We start from the raw sequence: 24,135 nt of genomic DNA, 5'->3' as shown, positions 1-24,135 counted from the left end.
TACCCTTCCACTCTCTCACCAAAAAAAAATAAAAAAGACAAAACCAAGAAAAACAAACAAACAAAAAACCCTGTCTCTCCTTCCAGCCAGCCCATTAAACCCTTCCTAATGGAAAAAATAAAAATAAAAACTTTTCATACATAGATAGTGCCCTTGATGGTATAAGATACATTCTGCACCCTTATTCCCCCACCTTTCTACTAAGAGTTGGAAGAAGTACTTCATGTCTGGTTCTGAGATTCCTTTTCCATTTTCAACAAACAGTATTTGCAGTTTCCAAATCCCTGTTGACCACGGGTCAGTCACTTCACCTTGGTCCCCACATCTATAAAATGGGGACTACACCAGCACTTGCTGCCCAGCTTGTCGGGAGGACCACAGGAGAAAATCCCTGTAAAGCACTGGGCACACACGCGTCCGTGTCCTCCATTGTCCAGGCCAGATGACCTGCATCCTCCAAGCACAGCTAGACACTCCCCAGAGCAGAGAAAACAGAAGCCCAGAAGGGATGGAGAGGCTCTGCCTTCCGGGCCTGGTCACTTCTCCTGCCACCGACCCCCAAACAGGGACCTGTTCTGGTCCTCAGCCTTTTCCCAACAGAGCTTCCAGCCAAGGCCAACCTCCTGGGGTCCTTCGGCCCGGCTGTTGTCCGGCGCCTCCTTGACCTCTCCTGCCTTCCCTGTGCCCACTCGTGTCCTGCTCCTCTGGCCTGCCCCACCTCCATCTCCTCCACGTGTCTCTGGCAGCCCTGGGGAGGGGAGCTAGCGCCCCGGGCATCCTCCCCGGCACCTGCGGGTTTTCTTCCTGGGACCCAGGGCTTCCCTTGGCGTCCTCCTCCTCCTTGGCGTGGGGAAGGTCCCTGCATACAGAAAGCGCCTAATAAGAGCTGGAGGACTGCTGCTGACTGTCTGCGGGTGGGAGAGGGCGGGGACGGATTAGGTTTAGAGGAGTGCCAGGGCCCCTCCCGTTCTGGGGCCCCAAGACTCGTGGCCGCTTGTGGGTATAGGGGCTGTGAAGACCAGGCAGGAGGGAAAGGGAAGAGCAGGGGGCGGGGCTCCAAGCCAGAGAGGCCCCGGGAGGGGCGGGGCTCCAAGGCTGGGAGATCCTGGAGAGGCTGGACTCCAAGCCAGGAAGGGCCGGGAGGGGCGGGGCAGGACTGCATTCCAGGTATGGGAGGGGCCGAGCATCAGACATGCGCAGAAAATGCCTCAGCCTTCAGACCACAATTCCCATAAGGCTGTGCTCGCTTGAGAGGCATTTTCCAAGCCCATAGGAGTGAGGTTGACAAAGTCCCATCATGTCACTTCCGCCCCTCCCTCGCTCCGCCTCTTCATTGATTGGTGGTGGTTGCTTTCCATTTTCTATCCAGAGCAGAACTATGAGGTGAGGAGCCAGATCCAGGAAGAGCACGGGGGTGGGGGACTGTTTGGAGAGTATACAGAGAATCTGAGGAGCGTCCGAGGGCGGGCTAAGCATAACCTTGGCCTATGGGCAAAGGGGGTTGCCCTGGGCGGGGCGTAGGCTGAGTCTGGAGTTCGAGCCGGATTCAAATCTAGTCCCAGACCCTTCCTAGGCTTGTGATCCCTGGTAAGTCCTAACATGATACACTTAGGCTTCATTCCTTCTCCTTGTGCAGAGTCAAAGGACATGGGAACTTACTGTGTATATCTGGTCCTTAGTCCAGACTTCCTCATCTCCTCCTCCCAGTATCTTCCCCTTCCTCCAGGAAGTCTTCTCTGATTCTCCTGCTGATGCGTGCTCTCCCCATCCTGAAAGTATCACGTGTGTCTGCTCTCCTGTTTTGTCCCTAAAGATCTGTTATCCTGAAGACAGGGTCCCCTCCAGAGGAGAAATGACTTTTTTCTTGTGGTCCTTTCACATCCAACATCACTCCCTCCTCCCTGATCTCCACCCCAGTGGAGAAGTGGGAATTTAGAGCCTCTGATTAGGGGGAATGCACAGCATGACCCCCGCTCTCATGGTTCTTCTTTCCTCCCCAGCTCTGTTTCCTGTCGCCTCTTCCCCAGTAGGTGGGAGCCCGAGGAAGAGAAAATGACTCCTGAACTCCTGACAGTCAGGACCCAAAAGGTGAGTGCAGATTGCTTCCTTCCTGAAATTCTTAGTCCAAAAACCATGCGATACATTTCTTTTTCATATGCTACAGCCATAGAAATGATAACCCATCAGAGAATCATAAACTTAAAGCTAAAAGATACTACAGAGATCTTCTATTTATCTTCCCCCAACAAAAAATTTAAATTTTAAAAAATATTTATTTTGAAATTTTGAGTTAAAAGTCCTTTCCCTTCCTCCATACCTTCTCCCACCCATTGAGAAGGCAAGCATTGGGTAATCTATTATGCACGTGAAGTCAAACGAAACATATTCATATTAGCCATGTTGGAAAAAAATTTTAGTATGTCATTTCCTTGTTACTATCATGAAATTGTTGATTCTGATATGGTGGGAAATTGGGTACGGGTTGGGGTAGGAGTTGGGGTTCTTAGGAATTCCTCTTTAAAGAATTACACCCTCTTGCACACAAAACGTAGTCAGAATAAGGTGATAGTTTATTTAGGAGCAAGGGAAGGGAAGGGTGGGGGATGGGAAACCTTGAAAGAAATCCTTAGACTTTTCATGGGGAGATTTGGCATAAAGCACATGGCTCAGAGGTACCAAATCTCCCCAACAGGAGACCGGAAGGTACTTTTTAGAGGACTGATGGGGGTGGACCATCTGCCCGTGAAAAGTTCCTTTAGTGAGAGAGGACCATCCCCCACTGGTGGTAGCTGGGGGAATTGGGTGAGCAGTGGAGGACCATCCCCCACTGGTAGTGACTAAAGGAATTGGGTGAGGGGTGGCTACAGATCCCTCTTCAGAACACAAAGGCGGAAGCCACACCCAAATTTATCTCCCCAGGGTAAGGGAGACCAGAATGAAGGGTAGGAATCCCAAGCTAGCTCAGTCCGATTTGGTTCCACTTATCTCTCTAGGTTATCTGTCCTCTGGTTTAGTTTCTCAAGGAGAAGATTCCTCAGTGTGCCCCAGAGAAATTCTGGGGTGCTCTGCACCCCATGACATTTCTATTATTTGTTCTTTGAGGAAAAGATAAATTGCCCAGGTTAGCAGAAGAGGAAACAGAATACTTAAGTGATACTATCTTAGAAAAGGAAATTGAAAAGCCATAAAACTCACTAAAAAAAAACAACAAAAAAACCCCCAAAACCAGGACCAGCTGGATTTTCAAGTGAATTCTACTGAAGTTTTAAAGAACAATTAATTCCAATACTATATAAAGTATTTGAAAAAAATGAGTAAAGAAGATTAGCCCTAACAAATTACTTCTGTGACTCAAATGCAGTTTTGGTCATTAAACCAGGGAGAGCAAAAACAGAGAAAGAAAGCAACAAGCCTATTTCCATAATGAATACTGAGGCAAAAATTTTAAAAGAAATATTAGTATGACATTACAGCAATATAGCATCAAGATAATATATTACAATCATGCTGTATTTTTAAACTAGGAATGCAGAGAAACTCTAAGTATTACTAATGATGTTAGTAACAAAAACAATAAAAATCATGTCTCTATCAATGAATGCAGGAAAAATTTTTTTGACAAAATACAACACTGATTCCTATTTTGTAAAAATTTATCCATTTCGCTTGGATTTTCACTTTTATTGGCACATTTTTGGGCAAAATAGCTCCCAATAATTGCTTTAATTTCATCTTAATTGGTGATAGTCATCCTTTTCATTTTCAATAATTGTAAGTTGATTTTCTTTCTTTAAAAAAATCAAATTAACCATTAGTTTATCTATTTTATTGGTTTAACATTAAACCAGCTCTTAATTTTATTTATTAGTTAAATGGCTTTTCTACTTTCAATTTTGTTAACCTTGCTTTTGATTTTTTGGATTTCTGTTTTGATGTTTAATTGGAGATTTTTCATTCATTTTTATTTATTTATTTATTTTTACGGGGCAATGGGGTTAAGTAACTTGCCCAGGGTCACATAGCTAGTAAGTGTCAAGTGTCTGAGACCGGATTTGAACTCAGGAACTCCTAAATCCAGGGCCGGTGCTTTATCCACTGCGCCACCTAGCTGCCCCTCATTCATTTTTCTTCTTTTTTTCTTTTTAAAATTACATGCCCAATTTATTGACTTATTCTTTCTCCCTTTTATTGCTTTAAGAATTTAGAGATATAACTTTTTCTGTAAATGTTACTTTGGCTGCATCTCACAAATTTTAGTATGTTATTTCATTGTTGTTAGTATCTTTCATGAAATTACTGATTGTTTCTTTGACCCCCACATTCTTTTTTTTCTTTCTTTTTTTTTTAGTGAGGTAATTAGGGTTAAGTGACTTGCCCAGGGTCACACAGCTAGTAAGTGTTAAGTGTCTGAGGCCAAATTTGAACTCAGATACTCCTGACTCCAGGGCCGGTGCTCTATCCACTGCACCACCTAGCTGCCCCTGACTCCCACATTCTTTAGGATTAGTTTTCAATTATGTTTTAATCTATGCTGTAAAGGCCCTTTATTGAATGTGATTTTCTTTGCATTATGATCTGAAAAGGATGCATTTAATATTTCTGCTCTTCTGTATTTGCCCAAATATATGGTGATTTTTGTGAAGGTGCCATGTACAGCTGAAAAAAAGGCATTTCCTTTCTGTTTCCATTCACTTTTATCCAGAGGTCTATTATAGCTAACTTTTCTAGAATTCTATTCCCCTCAATTTCTTTCTTATTTGTTTTGTGTTTAGATTTATCTAGTTCTGAGAAGGGAAAGTTGAGGTCTCCCACTAGTATAGTTTTACTTTTTATTTTCTCCTGTAACTCACTTAACTTTTCCTTTTAAAAAAATTGAATGCTGTGTCATTTGGTGCATATATATCTGATATTGATATTACTTCATTGTTTATGGTACCTTTTAGCAAGATGTAGTTTCCCTGATTGTCTCTTTTAATTACATTTATTTTTGTTTTTTCTTTGTTTGAGATCATGATTACAACCCCTGCCTTATTTATTTCAGCTAAAGTGTAATAGACATAACAGATTCTGCTCAAGCCTCTTATTTTAAATGTGTATATCTTTCTATTTCAGGTATGTTTCTTGTAAACAACATATTGTTCAGTTCTGTTTTTTTTTTTTTTTAGTGAGACAATTGGGGTTAAGTGACTTGCCCAGGGTCACACAGCTAGTAAGTGTTAAGTGTCTGAGGCCGGATTTGAACTCAGGTACTCCTGACTCCAGGGCCGGTGCTCTATCCACTGCGCCACCTAACTGCCCTTGCTCTTCTTTTTAACTCTCTCTGTGGCTCTTTTAGGAATTCTTGTTAAGCTTGTCCCAAGATTCAGGATTTTCCTCTACTCTTTTCACAGCTAGGTCTGTAATTCTCTATGTTTTTGGTGCTTCCAAAGTAGTATGATCTGCAGTGGGGTGTGATCAGTGTTCTCTTAGTTAGGATTCTGGTCCTTACCTAGGAAGGGGCCCTACTCCCTTTGAAGAAATTAAATTGATTCCGTATCACTTTATAATTGATTCTATTCTGTAATTGATACTACTCTGTATTACTGCCCCATTTTGTATGATTGATCAAGACACATTTCTTTGTCTCTTTGCCTAGGAGCTAAGTTTAGAAGTTCAGTTCTCCTGATAATCACTGCTCTCCTTGTTTCAAGGAAATCTATTATTATTTTTTCCCTTTAATAGTATTTTATTTTTTCCAACTACATGTAAAGATAGTTTTCTACATTCATTTTTGCAAGATTTTGAATTCCAAATTGTTCTCCCTTCCCTCCCCCCTTCCCCAAGACAGCAAGCAGTCTGATATAGGTTATATGTGTATAATCATGTTAAACATATTTCCATATTAGTCATGTTGTGAAAGAAGAATCAGAAGAAAAGGGAAAAACTATAAGAAAGAAAAAAAACAATAAAGTGAAAATAGTATGCTTCAATCTGCATTCAGACTTCATAGTTCCTTTTCTGGATGTGGAGAGCATTTTCTATCATGAGCTTTTGAAATTGCTTTGAATCCTTGTATTGCTAAGAAGAGCTAAGTCTATCCCAGTCGATTATCACACAATGTTGCTGTTACTGTATACAATGTTCTCCTGGTTCTGCTCACTTCATTCAGCATCAGTTCATATAAGTCTTTGCAGGTTTTTCTGAAATTTGCCTGCTCATCATTTCTTATAGTACAATAGTATTCCATCACATTCATATACCACAGCTTGTTCAGCTATTCCTCAATTGATGGGCATCCCCTCAATTTCCAATTCCTTGCTACCACAAAAAGATTAGCTATAAATATTTTTGTATATGTGCGTCCTTTCCCCTTTTTATTACCTCTTTATGATACAGACCTAGTAGTGGTATTGCTGGGTTAAAGGGTATATACGGTTCCATGGCTCTTTGGGTATAATTCCAAATTGTTCTTCAGAATGGTTGGATTAGTTCATGACTCTAACAGAGCATTAATGTCCCAGTTTTTCCACATATACATTCATCATTTTCCTTTTTGGTCATATTAACTAATCTGATAGGTATGAGGTGGTACCTCAGAGTTGTTTTAATTTTCATTTCTTTAATCAATAGTAGAAATCTATTATTCTTGAGGGACATGGGTACATAGCAGGGAATCTGGCCTACTATCTTTAATCTTGCAGGTAGATTCAAACAATGAACATTTCTTAGTCCCAGAAATCTAGCTTTCACTCTGAGTTAGTCCTATAGCTACCTGTAGGAGATATATTGTCTGTCCTTGCCTGTTCTTGTACAGTTAAGGAAAGTCCTATCTCCCTCCTAGGAGCCAGGGAGTCTCTTTTCCCTGTGAAATGAATGAAAAACCCAAGAGACAGAGTTTCTGGATAATTGATAATCAATTTATTAATTAGTCTTTTATTGCTGATAAGCAATAAATTGATGGCTAGTGGTTTCAATAAGCAAAGACAAAACCTTGAAGATCATTGAATGCTTAAATATCTTTGGAAAGGGGGGGTGCCCCTGACAGGTAAAAACCAGCTTTTCTTGGTGAACAGTTAGTGAGGGGGTTGACTTTCCAATGAGGAAGTCTTAGCTCCTCCTGCTGAGAACTTGACTTTTTCATGGGACTCAGCTGCCTCCAGCAATCTGGACAAAAGAATCCATCTGTACCCAGACTGACCTGGTTGTTTTTCTCCTTCATGAGCTGGTTTTCCTTAAGCTCTAATGGAGGGGAACAAGGGCATAAGCTTAATGTTTTAGGGTTAGGATTCATCTATATTAGATCTGTTTAGACTCTAAAGAGAAGTAAAGTCTTTTATTTGGGTGGGGTCCTGCCCAAGATTGATGATGTTCCTATTGGATTTGGGCAGTCTCGTCTGTCAGCAATGTGCTTTGGAGACTGATTGACTGGCCTACTGAGGCTGGTCCCTGAATGAGGAAATAAAGAGAAAAAGGCTTAATCCTAATTTAATAATTGGTTATTAATATAATAGAAAAATAATTTCCCTTACCTGGTTCACTATCAATGGCTTCAGCATGCAGTGGATCCCATAAATCAATTATTCTTCTATGACAGAGAGGGGTGGTTGCTAGCCCCATGTAAGTGTTAACCTGCTCTTCTTAATGTAACCAAGTACATCGCCCTCACCCCCGTGATGTTGCCAACCCTATAACTAATTGTATTATTTTCCTCACCTAGCCAGTTCTTTTTTTTTATTCTATGCTTTATGTGATGTTTAAAATCTAAATTGTGGTCGCCTTAAATCAGAAGCTTCATCACCAGTCTTTAGGCATTAAACATTTATTAAAGCATAGAGGTATTCACAAGGAGTTAAGAAAAAGAAGTCCTACCTAGCCTAGAGTTCCAGCCTGGTTGGGTTCTTCCTGAAGTCCTCCTCCACGAGTCTGCTTTAATCAGGAACTCACTAGCAAGCTGTTTGTGGAAGCTTTTTTATAGATCTGGAACAGAGGCGGTCCTTACACACTGCTTCAAAGTGATTGGTTGGCATCATCCAAATCCATTGGCTTTGAAGGTGTTCTCAAGTTGAGTTCACAGTCTAGTTTCTGAGAACAATACCTTCTTAAGGGCTAGCCAGGGGTGAATACAATCCAATTAACTTGAAGTAGGCTTCATCAGCAGCCAATCACTCTCACTTGATTCAATCAGTATAGATTAATCTCCAGGTGGGTCTTTGAGTATCTGCTAAATCCCATTATTTCATCACATTCCCCCCTTTGTTTCTTCTAGGAACAGGTGTTCCTAGATGAAACATTTAAAAAGGAGCTGTGGGGGCAGCTAGGTGGCTCAGTGGATAGAGCACCGGCCCTGGAGTCAGGAGTACCTGAGTTCAAATCCGGCCTCAGACACTTAACACTTACTAGCTGTGTGACCCTGGGCAAGTCACTTAACCCCCATTGCCTCACTAAAAAAAAAAAAAAAAAAAAGGAGCGGTGCCTCCTCCTCTTGGTCACTGACCCCACTAAAGTAGCCGTTTGATTCACTTTATTAATTGGCTTGTGCCCTGCTAATAAACTTATATAGCTTTAAATTCTGTGCCTCAGTTTCCCTTTATTAAATTCTATTATGACATCTTGGGATTGCAAGCACCAGTGCTCTTCTCGCTCTTCCTTGGAGTTGTGACCGGGAAGGAGGGCCCCTGCTTTTTCTCCACCCTGGAATTATGACCAGGGCCCCAGTTTCCTTGTTCCCCAGGGGCTTGTCTCCGTTCTGCAGCTATGATCCCAAAATTGAGTGATGCAGCGTGGAGTTGCCAAGTGGCCTCCAGCCCCCACTCCCAAACCCAGTACTTGTAGAGCAGATCCATGTAATCTCTTTCTGATTGTCTGGTCACCTGGCTGTCTCTGGATGAAGAGAACTCACTGAACAGCTACTGCTGCTGCCTCTGTCAACACCTCCAGGGTCCAAAGCTGCTGTTTCTGCCATGTCCACTGTGAGCCAGCCCCCACCTTTATCACACAGTTCTTTCTGACCCCCTAAATTGTCTTGGAATAGAAAACTGTCACATCCTGACCTTTGGTTGGTTGTACCATGGCTGAATTTGATTTGTTGCACTATTTTAAAGTTTTTAGGAGGTGAATATTAGGAAAGTTTGCCATTTTAGCTCCATCTCACACTTCTTATGGTTTGTATTTGTAATACTGTATGTATGCACACTGTTTCCACCAGGATGTAGACTTCTTTTTTTTTTTTTTAAGTGAGGCAATTGGGGTTAAGTGACTTGCCCAGGGTCACAGAGCTAGTAAGTGTTAAGTGTCTGAGGCCGGATTTGAACCCAGGTACTCCTGACTCCAGGGCCGGTGCTCTATCCACTGCACCACCTAGCTGCCCCGGGGATGTAGACTTCTAATGGGTAGGGAGTATTTTATTTTCCTTTATGACCCCAGAGCTTAGCCCAGCACATGTTAGACACACACACACATACATATAATTTATTCTCTCCCCCCAATTACATGTTAAAACAATTTTTAACATTTTTAAAAAAAAGTTTTGAGTTCCAAATAATATCTCTCCTTCCCTGAGATGGTAAGTTATCAGATATAGGTTATGCATATGCAGTCATGTAAAACAGTTCCATGTTAGTCATTTTGTGGAAGACTCAAACAAAAGAAAAAGAATGAAAAAAAGTGAAAAATAGCATACTTCAGTCTGTGTTCAATCAATATCAGTTCTTTCTCTGGAGGCTATTAGTATGCTTCTTCATTAGTCCTTTGGGATTGTCTTGGATCATTGTATTGCTGAGAATAGCTAAGTGATTCACAGTTCTTTCTCATACAATATTGCTATTACTGTGTACAATGTTCTCCTGGTTCTGTTCACATTACTTTGCATCAGTTCATGTAAGTCTTTCCAGGTTTTCCTGAAATCATCATGCTTGACATTTCTCATAGCACACAAATATTGCATTACAATTAATAAAACAGCTTGTTTAGCCATTCCCCAATTGATGGGCATCCCTTTGATTTCTCATTCTTAGCCACCACAAAAAGAGCTGTTATAAATATTTTTGTACAAAAAGGGCCTCTCCCCCCTCCTTTTTTGGGTGTTTTGGGGATATAGACCTAGAAGTGGTATTGTGGGGTCAAAGGTTATGCACAGTTTTATAGCTCTTTGGGCATAGTTCCAAATTGTTCTCCAGAATGGTTGGATCAGACCATAACTCCATCAACAATGCAGTAGTGTTTCAGTTTTTCCACATCTCCTCCTACATCCATCATTTTCCTTTTATGTCATATAAGCCAGTCTGATAGGTGTGAGGTGGTACCTCAGAGTTGTTTTAATTTGCATTGAATCAATAGTAATTCAGAGCATTTTTTATATGACTATAGATAGTTTTGATTTCTTTGTCTGAAAACTGCCTGTTCATATCCTTGGACCATTTGTCAGTTGGGAGATGACTTATATTTTTATAGATTTGACTAAATTCTCTATATATTTGAGAAATGAGGCCTTTATCAGTGATACTTGTTGCAAATTTTTTTTCAGTTTTCTGATTTCCATATAATTTTAGTTGCATTGGTTTTGTTTATTCAAAAACTTTTTAATTTTATATAACCAAAATTACCTATTTTATATTTAGTAATGTTCTCATATTTTTTAATCCTAAATTCTTCCCTTATCATAGATATTATAGATAAACTATTCCATACCCTCCTAATTTGCTTATGGTATCACCCTGTATGTGTAAATCATGTACCTATTTTGACCTCTTGGTATAAGGCATGACATTCTTTATATGGAATGCTTTGTGTGTTTTTAGTGCCTTCTTCACCGAAGTTTTACATATTCATGTGTTCACTCATTCAAGGTTAAGGTATAATCAGTGTTAATCTTGCTTTTGTGATTGAGTGATGCAGGAGAACTGGAGTAATAGCATCAAATATTTATATTCTGATTTAAGATTTAAAAACATTTTCCTTCAAAAAACTTATAGATGTTAACATATCCATTTTACAGATAAGAAAACTGACATTTGGGGGAGGAAGCAACTTTGCATGGATCATATTGAGTGTGTTAGAGCCAGGTATCCAAAGGGTTGATAAGTAACTTGAGCCTGCTCTCTATTTCTTGCCTTTTACTCCAAGACAAACGGTGGAATTGGCATGTCAGTACTACAGGGAAGTCAAGATTAAATTTCCATGAGAGAGGGCGGCTAGATGGCACAGTGGATAAAGCACTGGCCCTGGATTCAGGAGGACCTGAGTTCAAATCTGGCCTCAGACACTTGACACTTACTAGCTGTGTGACCCTGGGCAAGTCACTTAACTCCCATTGCCCTGCAAAACAAACAAACAAACAAAAAAAAACAACAAAAAAGAAACTACTATAGAATGAATGAGTGGGGGCAGCTAGGTGGCACAGTGAATAGAGCACTGGCCTTGGATTCAGGAGGACCTGAGTTCAAAATCCGGCCTCAGACACATAACACTTACTAGCTGTGTGACCCATGGCAAGTCACTTAACCCCAATTGCCTCACCAAAAAAAAAAAAATTTCCATGAGAATCCTTAGAGGCCTTAAGCATTCAGAGAAGGAAAAATGTATAAAATATTGTAGTGATCTTTAATTTTTTCCTTTGTGTCACTTGGTTCTCCTTTGGCTGGTTTCAGTATTAATTTGTGGGAAGAATCAAACATCACTCATGATTTTGTGGTTAAAATCTTTCAGTCTTTATTCTGAGTACACACAGTTTCAGAGAGAAGCATCAGTTGATTCACAGAGCTCTCTTTATCATTTCATTGGGATTGATTACCAAAAATTATGTCTGGTATTTATAGTGTAAAATGAAGAAAACCAAGTGCAGTTAGCTAGGTTTTTTTGTTCGTTTTTGTTTTCTTAGATATATGTATTGTTATGGGGGAAATTGGTGGGAATTTTGGGGTAGGGGTTTTTAGGAATTTATCTTTAAAGAATTATACCCTCTTGCACACAATTAGAGGAAAATAATAGTTTATTTAGGTGCTAGGGAAAGGAAACCAAGAGAGAAGTGCTTGGACTTCTCATGGGGAGAAGGCATGGCACAAAGGTGTGGCTCTCTGAGATACCTATCTCCTTGAGCAGGAGACAGCCAAATACTTTTATAGAGAATCCATGGTGGTCTGATGAGGTGATCATCTGACTGTGGAAAGTGCCCTCATTGGGGGAGGGTTGTCCCCACTGGTAGTGGCTGGGGGAAGTTGGGCGAGAGGCGGCTCCCATCTCTTAAGCCATCTCAGTCACCCTCATGCCACAAAGGCAGCAGCTACACCTAATCTTATCACCCTGAAGTGTGGGGGAGACTGGAATGAAGGGTGGTGGTCCTTGAGCTAATTCAGTCCAGATCAGGTGCCTCTTATCTCTTTAGGTGTGTCTGTCCTTTAGTTTAGCTTCTCAAGGAGAAGGTTCCTTGAATTCCCCCAGAAAACATCTAAGGTACCCCAGGTCCATAACATGTATATATGTGTGCATACTGTTAATATGAGTGTATGGATCAGGCAGATAAAAACTATATTTAATTTTCAACAATACATGTGTATATATGTGTGTGTGTGTATATATATATATATATATACACACATACACATATATTCTATATGATGCTATGGTATTATAAAATAAAAACAAAAAAAAAAGGAGTTATTAAATATTGAAACCACTTTGTGACTTTTGGCCCACCCAATAATTCTTTGCTATCCCAAGGAGTACTTTTATGAATGTTTTTGTGTATAAGCTCAATTTTAGTCTTGGTCTTGTTACACAGAAAGGGTATAGCAGCATGGTACAGTGAGAATAGCTCTGAATTTAGAGTCTAGAAGACCTGGGGCCAAAGTACAGATCCACCATTTATTCCCTTTTTGATCTTAAGGAAGTTACTTTCCCTCTCTGGGGCTCACTTCTCTAACTTGTAAAATGAAAAAGTTGGACTCTAAAGTCTCAATTTTTTGAAAGGGAAAGTTCAGCACAATCAGAGATGACTCTTATTTTTTTTAATTTTTTGTGGGGCAATGAGGGTTAAGTGATTTGCCCAGGGTCACACAGCTAGTACCTGTTGAGTGTCTGAGGCCAGATTTGAACTCAGGTCCTCCTGAACCCAGGGGCCGGTGCTTTTATCCACTGCGCACCACCTAGCTGCCCCCTCTAAAGTCTCAATGCTGAATAAATGAACTGGACAATAATGGTTCTTTAACAAATTTTTCAGTTGTAAATGTGTTTTTTTCCCCACATACTATTGCATACAAGAGATGTTAGCCCCTTGACTCCATGCTCACATTTCCTCTTATTGCTCTAGGAGTACTGAACATTTATATTCATTTCATAACACCATAGTGATTTAATTGAAGAGATCAGCCTGATTGGTCAAATGAACTGGGTGTATTTAACCTGGAAGAGAAGACTTAGGGCCACACGATAACTATCTTCAACAATTTCATTTTCATTATTTTATTTCAGCAAGTCGAAATGGAATTAGGCATGCTACTGCTTGAGGTCAGGAGTAAGATCCATGGGTGCACATTTAAAATTGATGTCATTGGATCTATTAACAACAGTAAGCATTTATTAAGCACCTACTAAGTACCAGGCACTAGGTTAAGTGCTGAGGATACAAAGGAAGACAAAAATAGTCCCTGCTCTCTAGGAATTTAGGGATTAATGCTATGCACCAGGCACTGTACTGGCTTACAAATAAAAAAAATAAAACAATCCCTACAGGCAAAGATTTATATTTTGTGAGGAAATGGGAAATGGTCTCCTCTCAATAAAAATATAATAGTCACCATTCAAATTACACTCCTCTGGACCTGTTTGAGGAAAAAGTTCTTCTCCCCCCCCCCCCCCCCAACAAAATTATATGGTTCAGGGAAGCCCTGAGCTGGTCTCAATTAGGTCCTTTTCTGAGCTATGTATGTCCATATAAGGGACGATTGAAGAATTGTTCCTGTATCACCTCCCCCATTGGCTAAGAACCCAAAGAATAACTATGGAAATTAGGGTTAGGAATACTGCATTCTGGTTAGCTAGTTTTTACATGTAGATTGTAACCCTTGAGTAGTTGGGTCAGTGATCAAAAAGGGAAGTAAGAGGGGCAGCTAGGTGGCACAGTGGATAGAGTACCAGCCCTGGAGTCAGGAGGACCTGAGTTCAAATCTGGCCTCAGACACTTAACACTTACTAGCTGTGTGACCCTGGGCAAGTCACTTAACCCCAATTGCCTCACTAAAAAAAAAAAAAAAAAGGGAAGTAAGTGTCCATTCGAGTTAGAGACTAGGGTTTAAAACGGTGTCTGCGAGCCCCCATTCTTTGCACCCACCAGCTGCACACTGGGTTGCCCATTCTCAAGAGAATGACAATAAATGAGCCTTTGACACATCACCGCCACTGAGTTCCAGAGAATTATTGAGCAGGAGTCGTTTTTCTTACACATTTGAACTTCATAACAGAGCTATACCTGGGTAAACACAAATACTTTTGGTGTTTCAGGAATTGGTGACATTCCAGGATGTGGCTGTGGAATTCAACTGGGAGGAGTGGTTATATTTGAACCTATCTCAGAAAAAGTTGTACAGGGATGTGATGCTGGAGAACTATAGGAACCTTGTCTCTTTGGGTAAGAACACCTGTTCCTGCAGACTCTTGATATATATTAAGACAGCTTTCAAGATTTTAACAGTAATTCTTTGCATACAAAAGGAAGATATTCCTAATCCCTATGTAGCCAAGAGGCAGAATACTTATACTACTTATGCTTACTATGCCTGGAAACTGACTTCTGGGATTTGTTGTTATCCTTGAGAATGTGTCTTCCCCTCTCTGTTGCTTCAAATCCAAGGTTTTTCTATTTAATCCCAGTGTAGGTTTCATCATACACAAAATGTTTTCATTGTCTGAGTATGGAGTGAGTCAAATCAACTGTTTTTCCTTGGTCCTACTCTCTAACCCATTCACTCATAATACCTAATATCCTTCAGTGGTCCTTTGTACAATCCTTGGGGTGTTCCTAGCAGGCATACTTTTTTTTTCCTCAAAAAGAAATTGGGGGGGGGCGGCTAGGTGGCACAGTGGATAAGCACTGGCCCTGGAGTCAGGAGGACCTGAGTTCAAATCTGGCCTCAGACTCTTGACACTTACTATCTGTGTGACCCTGGGCAAGTCACTTAACCCTCATTGCCCCACCAAAACAAAACAAAAAAACCCAAAACAACAAAAAAAACCCAAAAAAGAGAAATTGAACAATGTTTGAATTCTTTTAGAAGTTTTATGAATGCATCTCCCCCCCAAATAAACAAACAAAAACCCCTACTTTTCCCTCCAATCTGCCTATTGAGCCCTCCATGGTTGGGGGGAGCGGATCTCTGACATAATGAGCTAACATTGCCAGTGCCCCTGTTGGTAAAAGTTCTGCACCCTTATTTCCAACCTGTTATGGAAAGCATCGGGAGGAATATTTATTCTCTCTGTTCTTTAGAATTCTGAGATGACTGTCCCTAGCACTTTTTCATTTTTAATAAACAGGATTTGCCATTTCCAAGCCAGATGTCATTTGCCAGTTGGAAAGAAAAGAAGCATCTTGGATGCCAGAGGCAGATATCCCAGGAAGCAGCTGTTCAGGTGACTACATCAAAACTAAGCCAATGGGTCATTGTAAAATCCAGCTCTGTTGGTCATTTTAGGTCAGTCTTATAAAATGTTGAACAAGTTGGTCTTTTTAAAGTTTTCAGGCCTGTTGAGAGGAGCTAAATCTTTAAAGCTTAATTTTTTAACTCAAAGAAGTTACATTTTTTGCACCTCTTTACTCACATGTACCTCCACTCTCAAAAATAGTTGTTGCCTCAGTATAAGGTAGATAGATATTTATTTCTCTTCTTTTCATTGAAGTTCATCTTAAGGAGGCATTCTCCTGTCTCACTTCCATCAATTGATCCTCCCTTTCTAAAAAAGTACATTATTTAAAATATTAACAATATGCCCTTTTGCTTCTGAATCTCTTTCTGATATTTTCTTTTTTGTTGTTTTTATGATTGTTTCTTTGCTGCTATTACGTTATAAAATATGTAATTTTAACTTAATTTCTCTTTCTTCAATCTATCATGTAATATTGATGTAGGAGGCAAAAAAGGGTTAATAGAAAAACCTAAGACCCAAGCTCTAATACAGATATTACCTCCAAAAGGGAGTTAGATCCCAGTTAATGGATAACTTATGTTAGGTTCTCTTACCCATAGTGATCAACGTCCATAACGGATCAGAACGGGTCAGGTCAAAATAACAATAAAGGAAAAAGACAACCTATAGAAATTCTAATGAAAAATGATTCTATTTTGAAACTAGCCACGGGAATCAGAAAGAGACATGCGCAGAAAAGGCCAAATTTGTCCCCAGATTCACCTTATGACATGTAAACCCCCAAAACACACCTCCACTGAAAAAGGTACCCACCTCAGGGGTTGGCTTTGGACCCTAGGAACTCCAAATTAGGATAAGCCCTCCCTTGTAACACCCCTAGGTGGAGAATAGTATAATGAGTAGGACAGGCCCTCCCCTGTACTTCCCCAAGGTGGAGATTATTATAATGAGACTGATAATCAATTTATCTATACTATAAATATAACTGTCTTTTCTTTCACTATTTGAGAGATACCTTTCCAATATTCTGGTTCTCTTCCTGTGGTCACTCACAGTATTGCAATAAAATTTGGTAAACTGAGTCACTGAGTCTTGTAATTCTCTTGGGACGACTCACAATCAATTTTACCCCAAATTCTAGCCCACATCATTTGGTGCCCCATGTGACTTCAAGTCCCAGACTCAGTGGGGTGAGATCTCATTAAAGTAAGTTTGGGATCTGCCTTAACTCCTGCACCCAGGTTTTTGGCTCATTTGGGAGTCCGGCCGGCGGGCACACCAAAGCGAGCTGGGGTATTTCTCATTGATCCGGGATCAAGTGATTTACCCTGAGGGATTTCTTTTTTTCCTGAAAAGGGAAGAAATGAATTGCCCTGTTGGCAAGTCCCAGTGGTCTGGGGGATGCCCTGGATTGGATTCTTTGCTGTTCTAATGGACACCCATGAGGACGCAGGTGTGGTGTCGGTAACCTCTGGGAGGTTATAGATGGGTCAGGAAATTTTGACAAATTGAGAGAAGGGAGTAAGGAGAAAATTGAATGTAGCCAAAAAGAAACAAACAACTTTAAGAGAAAGGAGAATTAAGGGACAAATTGGAACAAGTCTGATAGCACTGACCTGAAAAAGTGCTGAGTCTTGTAATTCTTTTGGGATGACTCACAATCAATTTGACCCCAAATTCCAGCCCACATCATTATGTCATCCTCTTCTTATGCTTTGGAATCAGGTTTGTAAAGGCACAATCATTTTCATATGACAGGACTTGTTTATCCCTAACCTTATCATTTGACCTATAGGTTTTCTAACATTTTGCCGTTTCACAAAAAGATGTTAGTATTTTCAAGAGAGATCTTTGTTTGCTTTTTGTTATGGGAATGCAGTGGGACCCCAAGAAGCCTAAAGATCCCAACCCCCCCAAGGAATCCTTGAACTCTCCCAGCAGAGAGACAGCTCTGCCTCCCACCTTAGGAATGGGTATTGAGGAACATGACCCTGGTACACTGATGTGCAAGATATGTATGGGGGCAGCTAGGTGGCGCAGTGGATAGAGCACTGGCCCTGGAGTCAGGAGGACCTGAGTTCAAATCCGGCCTCAGACACTTAACACTTACTGGCTGTGTGATCCTGGGCAAGTCACTTAACCCCAATTGACTCACTAAAAAAACAAACAAACAAGATATGTATGAGTGCTGCACATCTTACTGATGCACCATTATTCCCAAACCCCCTCCCTATCTCCCTCCCTTTTGTCTGGTAAAAATACAAAAGACCAGTCTTCTCTTACTCCAGGGGGACAGTCACCAAGGTGACAACGAGCCTCCAATTTTTTGGGTGAGCTAGCCCCCTGATACAGGTCATAAGTCTCCCCCAAAACAATTTTTTTTTCAGTCACAAAGTGCTATTTATTCATAGTTCAAGTGCTCTGGGGCTGCGGCTTGGCCTTCACAGAGGGCAAGGGAGCTTGGGCTAACAAGGCTATGTACACACTGGGTCATGCAGGGAATGCTGATCACGGAGCGGGGGGGGGCCCTCTGCTGATGGAGAAAGAGCATTGCCACTACAGAGGCTTCAGGCGGGGAGAGGGCCAGTTGTCCCCTCTGGGTGGCCGCTGCACCCCACTAATCATCATCATCATCCTCTGGGACAAAAATCTTGCACTCTTCCAAGAGGGCAGCAAAATTCTTGCTGATGGGTGTCCCCAGGCCACTCCCTGCCTTCCATGTGACCGTCCCAGGCCCATGAGCCCTGCTCCAAGCGGCTGCCACCACCAGTCCCAGAGCTCGCTCCCAGCGACATCTTGTCCCCAGCCTTGCAGATGGACTGACCCAAGACAGCTAGTGCCTGGAGGAAGAACCCCCAAACACTTTCAATAACATTTTGAGGATGGAGACCTAATAGTGGGATAATTGGGTCAAAGGGTTTGAAGAGTCTCTAGCTGAAATAATATGTTAATTTTCAGGAAAATGGTAGCAGAAACTTAATTATCTATTTCAGCCCAAATTGGTTATCCTTTTAAAATATTTTTGCTAATCAGATGACTATTAGATATTTACAAATCGTTTTCAGTTTTACTTCTTTGATTACTAGAGTTTGAGTAATATTTGAGATAATTAATATCTCATAAAAATAACTTTCTTGTTGCTTTTTTTTTTTTTTTGCGGGGCAATGGGGGTTAAGTGACTTGCCCAGGGTCACACAGCTAGTAAGTATCAAGTGTCTGAGGCCGGATTTGAACTCAGGTCCTCCTAAATCCAGGGCCAGTGCTTTATCCACTGCGCCACCTAGCTGCCCCCTCTTGTTGCTTTTAAAATTTTAATCAATTCCTTATAAAATAGATATGTTAACTTTTTAGAGGAAATTTATGACAGTTGTCTGATATGACTCCCTTTCATCATACTTCTTTACTCTGTTTATTTCCTATCCCTCTCCTTCCTCCTTAATCTAAACTCATCAATTCTCCTTTTTCTTTCTGTTCTTCTGTCTTTTCCTTTCCTATATTCATCTAGGATAGTAAGGATAAATTTGTAAGTTTTCAAAATCTTATACTTTTCATAGATGGTCTTTCCTTTCCTTTCCTTATCCCATTCAAATGTAAACCATTTGCAGTAGAATGAAGGCTTATAAATCCATCCAGATAATTTCATTTTAAGTCAGTTTATTTCCATATGTTACCTTTGAGTCATCACACTTTCAAATAAGATAAACTGTTGTAGGGCCCAAATTCCAATTGGGGAGTGTTAGCTAGGCGGCTCGCCACAATATTGGGGCAAGGAAGGAGACTAACAGCCTCCCTCAAGGACAGAACAGGGTTTATTAACAAGAACGAATTTAAAAACACAAGCAAGATCAGTAGAATTAAGGGAAAGGGAAAAAAAAGAATGAGGGAAGGGAAACAATACAACCTGAATCACACCGCCGCCCAGGGCTCAGCAGAACACACAGCCACATCCTGCCTTTTCCCAGCTCCACACCAGAATGGCAAAACTCCCTTCTCCTTCCCAGCCGACCCCAAGCTGTCCACACACAACCCCAAGCTAATTGGCTGGCAGCCCTGACTGACGGTCACATGACTGCCCTCACTGGGCTTCCAGTCATTATAATTTTGCCAGGCCCACATAGGCATCAGTGACTAGTGATGATGTGAGCGGCCAGTACCATAATGACGGCTACAACCAGTGGGTGGAGCACCTTGCATTGCTGGCCAGGTTTTTTTTAATTCTAGCCAAAAGATGGGGTCATAAAAACCTCAAATCACAATTAATTATTTATACTGTGACCCTTAGTGAAAGACCAGTCAGACAAGCCTTCCCAAGTGGGAAGGCAAGAGAATAGCCCTAAGTGTGGGCAACTAAGACCTTTGGGAAAGGAAAGAAAAGGCCAAGTTAATCAGTTCTTTTTTGTTTTTTTCAGAGAGCAAAGAATTTACTGGAGAAAAACCTTATGAATGTAGTGAATATGGGAAGTTCTTTTGGAGCAAGCGACATCTTGCTGTGCATAAAAGAATTCATACTGGAGAGTTTTTTTATGAATGTAAAGAGTGTGGGAAGGCTTTCCACTGGAACTCAGAACTTATTCGACATCAAAGAATTCATACTGGAGAGAAACCTTATGAATGTAATATATGTGGGAAGGCCTTCAATAAGAAGGCAAATCTTACTCGACATCAGAGCATTCATACTGGAGAGAAACCTTTTGAATGTAGTGAATGTGGGAAGGCCTTTAGGCAGAAGACAGAACTTTATGTCCATCAGAGAATTCATACTCATGAATGTAAGGAATACAGGAAGGCTTTCTTTTGCAACTCAGAACTTTTTGAACATCAGAGTAGAGAGAAACGTTATGAATGTAATGAATGTTGGAAGGCTTTCAGGAGTAAGACACAATTTACATTTCATCAGAGAATTCACATTGGAGAGATTACTTATGAATGTAAGGAGATTGATTGCAACTCAGATTTTATTCAGCCTCCAATAACTCATACTAGAGAGAAAGCCTATAAATGTAGTGATTGCGGGAAGGCCTTCAGGAGGAAGACACAACTTAATGTGCATCAGAGAATTCATGCTGGGGAGAAACCTTATACATGTAGTGAATGTGGGAAGGCCTTCAGGCTGAAGGCACATCATACTCGACATGAAAGAATTCATACTGGTAAGGGACCTTATGAATGTAGTGAATGTCAGAAGGCCTTCAGGAGTAAGATACAACTTACTGTGCATCAGAGAATTCATCCTTTAAGGGGTCTTTATGAATGTAAAGAATGTAGGAAAGCCTTTTATCACAACTCAGATCTTATTAAACATCAGAGAATTCATACTGGAGAAAAATCCTATGAATGCAGTGACTGTAGAAAGGCCTTCAGGAGGAGGGCACATCTTACCATGCATCAGAGAATTCATACTGGAGACATTGTTTATGAATGTAAGGAGTGTGGGAAGGCTTTCCTCTACAACTCAGCATTTATTGTACATCAAAGAATTCATACTGGAGAGAAACCTTATGCATGTAATGAATGTGCAGAGGCATTCAGGAGTAAGACGCTACTTACTGTGCATCAGAGAATTCACACTGGCAAGGGTCTTTATACATGTAAGGAGTGTGGGAAGACTTTCCCCTATAACTCAGAACTTATTCGTCATCAAAGAATACATACTGGAGAGAAACCTTATAAATGTAGTTTATGTGGGAAGGTCTTTAGAAGGAAGCAACATCTTACTGTGCATCAGAGAATTCATACTGGAGAGAAACCTTATGAATGTAGTGAATGTCAGAAGGCCTTCAGGAGTAAGAAACAACTTACTGTGCATCAGAGAATTCATCCTTTAAGGGGTCTTTATGAATGTAAAGAATGTAGGAAAGCCTTTTATCACAACTCAGATCTTATTAAACATCAGAGAATTCATACTGGAGAAAAATCCTATGAATGCAGTGACTGTAGAAAGGCCTTCAGGAGGAGGGCACATCTTACCATGCATCAGAGAATTCATACTGGAGATATTGTTTATGAATGTAAGGAGTGTGGGAAGGCTTTCCTCTACAACTCAGCATTTATTGTACATCAAAGAATTCATACTGGAGAGAAACCTTACGCATGTAATGAATGTGCAGAGGCATTCAGGAGTAAGACACTACTTACTGTGCATCAGAGAATTCACACTGGCAAGGGTCTTTATACATGTAAGGAGTGTGGGAAGACTTTCCCCTATAACTCAGAACTTATTCGTCATCAAAGAATACATACTGGAGAGAAACCTTATAAATGTAGTTTATGTGGGAAGGTCTTTAGAAGGAAGCAACATCTTACTGTGCATCAGAGAATTCATACTGGAGAGAAACCTTATGAATGTAGTGAATGTCAGAAGGCCTTCAGGAGTAAGAAACAACTTACTGTGCATCAGAGAATTCATCCTTTAAGGGGTCTTTATGAATGTAAAGAATGTAGGAAAGCCTTTTATCACAACTCAGATCTTATTAAACATCAGAGAATTCATACTGGAGAGAACCCTTATGAATGTAATGAATGTGGGAAGGCCTTCAAGAGGAAAACACTACTTACTGTGCATCGGAGAATTCATACTGGAGAGATTCCTTATGAATGTAAGGAGTGTGGGAAAGCTTTCCCCTACAACTCTGACCTTATTCGACATCAAAGAATTCATACTGGAGAGAAACCTTATGAATGCAGTGTATGTGGGAAGGCCTTCTGCCGTACTGTAAATCTTACTCAACATCAGAGCATTCATACTGGAGAGAAACCCTATGAATGTGATAAATGTGGGAAGCCCTTTAGACTGAGGTTTCAACTTATTCAACATCAAAGAATTCATACACAAAAGAAGCCCTAAGAGTGTAATGCATATGGGAAGATATTTAGACTGAAGGTATGACTTTATGCCTATCAGAGAATTCATCCTGAAGAGATTCCTCATAAATGTAAGGAGTGTGGACTGACTTATCACAACTCAGATCTTATTAAAAATTATTGAATTCATACTGGAGAGAAACCTTATGAATCTAGTGAATATGGGTAAGCCTTCTGGAGGAAGGCACAATTCTCTGTGCATCAGAAGACTCATTCTGGAGAGAAACATTTTGACTGTAGTGAATGTTTAGAGACCTTCAGGAGTTAGAACCTACTGTACATCAGAAATTCACACCAGAGACATTCTTTATGAATCTGAGAAGTGTGGGAAGGTTTTCCTCTGCAACTCAGCTTTTATTCTACATCAAAGAATTCATATGGAGGGGTGGCTAGGTGGCGCAGTGGATAAAGCACTGGCCCTGGATTCAGGAGTTCCTGAGTTCAAATCCGGCCTCAGACACTTGACACTTACTGGCTGTGTGACCCTGGGCAAGTCACTTAACCCCATTGCCCCATAAAAAAAAAAAGAATTCATATGGAGAGAAACCTTATGAATGTAGTGAATGTTGGAAGGCCTTTAGGAAGTAGATACAACTTAGATTCCATTGGGGAATTCATAATGGAAAAATTCTTTATGTATGTGAGGAGTGTGTGAAGGCCTTTCAAAACAACTTGCATCTTATTCAACTTCAAAGAATTCATACTGGAGAGAAACCTTATGAATGTATTGTATGAGGGAAATCCTTCTGCCTGAATGTAGATCTTACTGAACATCATCTAATTCATTCTGGAGAGAGACTTTATGAATGTAATGAATGTAGAAAGGCCTTCAGACTGAGAACACAACTTTCTCAGCATCAAAGATTTCATTCTGGAGAGAAATCTTTTGAGTGTAATGCACGTAGCTTTGAAGACCTTTAAAATGAGGATACTACTTTATGTCCATCAGAGAATTCATAGTAGTGTGAGAATTGGAATGACACCCCCTGCTGGGAGAGATATTGCAGGGAAGCTCTGCCATGAAGAGAAAGCATGTGATTTAGAAACCATGTGACCTCAGCATTTGGAAGTTATATCTATAGAACCACCTGTGGGACCTGTCAATCAGAGCTACCAGCCAATTTGCTTGGAGCTGTGTGTGTGGACGGCCCTGTTTCTGGTTTCTCAGGAGGTTTCTGGGAGAAGCTGAGGAACGAGTGGGCCTTTTGGGTTGGAGACTTCGGCTTGGCGGCAGGAGAGGCATATTAGGGAGAGCAGGCAGATCTAAGTCTTTATCCATGTGTTTCTCTTTACTAAACCCTAATATACTTTAATAAATACTTAATGCCCAAAGATTGGTGCTATACATTTTCTAATTTAAGGCAACCATTCATTAGATTTTACACATCATAGCTAGAATTTTAGGCCCCTTACATTAAAGATTCCTCATGAATATAAGAAGTGTGGGAAGATCTCCCAGGTAACTACACTGTGATTCTGAGTCCCTAGATGCAGTTCAGAGAGTCTTTATTTAGCCCCCATGGGAAGAGGTAATCCATTCCTTCTGCAGAAGCTTCTAAAGGGGTAAAGATTTAGTGTTGTCCTCCTATTGGCCTTCAGGGAGGGAGAGGGAGAGGTTATTGTGGCTAAGGCAGAGGGTCCTGAGTGGGGAGTGGTATT

At 40.8% G+C, this 24,135-nt stretch overlaps 1 protein-coding gene across 2 annotated transcripts; it reads left to right on the top strand.

The window, feature by feature from the left end:
* Positions 1–1,322: 1,322 nt before the first annotated feature.
* LOC122741055 (zinc finger protein 850-like) lies at positions 1,323–23,487 on the top strand. 2 transcript variants are annotated; one of them, XM_043984106.1, is made up of 5 exons: positions 1,323–1,383; positions 2,001–2,088; positions 14,473–14,599; positions 15,505–15,600; positions 20,025–23,487. In XM_043984106.1, exons 1-5 carry the CDS (start codon positions 1,379–1,381, stop codon positions 22,457–22,459), a joined length of 2,751 nt encoding a protein of 916 aa, XP_043840041.1. In that variant the 5' UTR covers positions 1,323–1,378; the 3' UTR covers positions 22,460–23,487. The 2 variants fall into 2 exon arrangements, with proteins under 2 accessions (XP_043840041.1, XP_043840042.1); XM_043984107.1 differs by lacking the exon at positions 1,323–1,383 and adding an exon at positions 1,424–1,587.
* Positions 23,488–24,135: the final 648 nt, after the last annotated feature.

This window comes from Dromiciops gliroides, chromosome 2 (genome assembly GCF_019393635.1).
Source record: "Dromiciops gliroides isolate mDroGli1 chromosome 2, mDroGli1.pri, whole genome shotgun sequence".
Taxonomy (NCBI): domain Eukaryota; kingdom Metazoa; phylum Chordata; class Mammalia; order Microbiotheria; family Microbiotheriidae; genus Dromiciops; species Dromiciops gliroides.
Note: the sequence above shows the minus strand (reverse complement) of the source record. Positions and strands in the feature narration are given on the sequence as shown.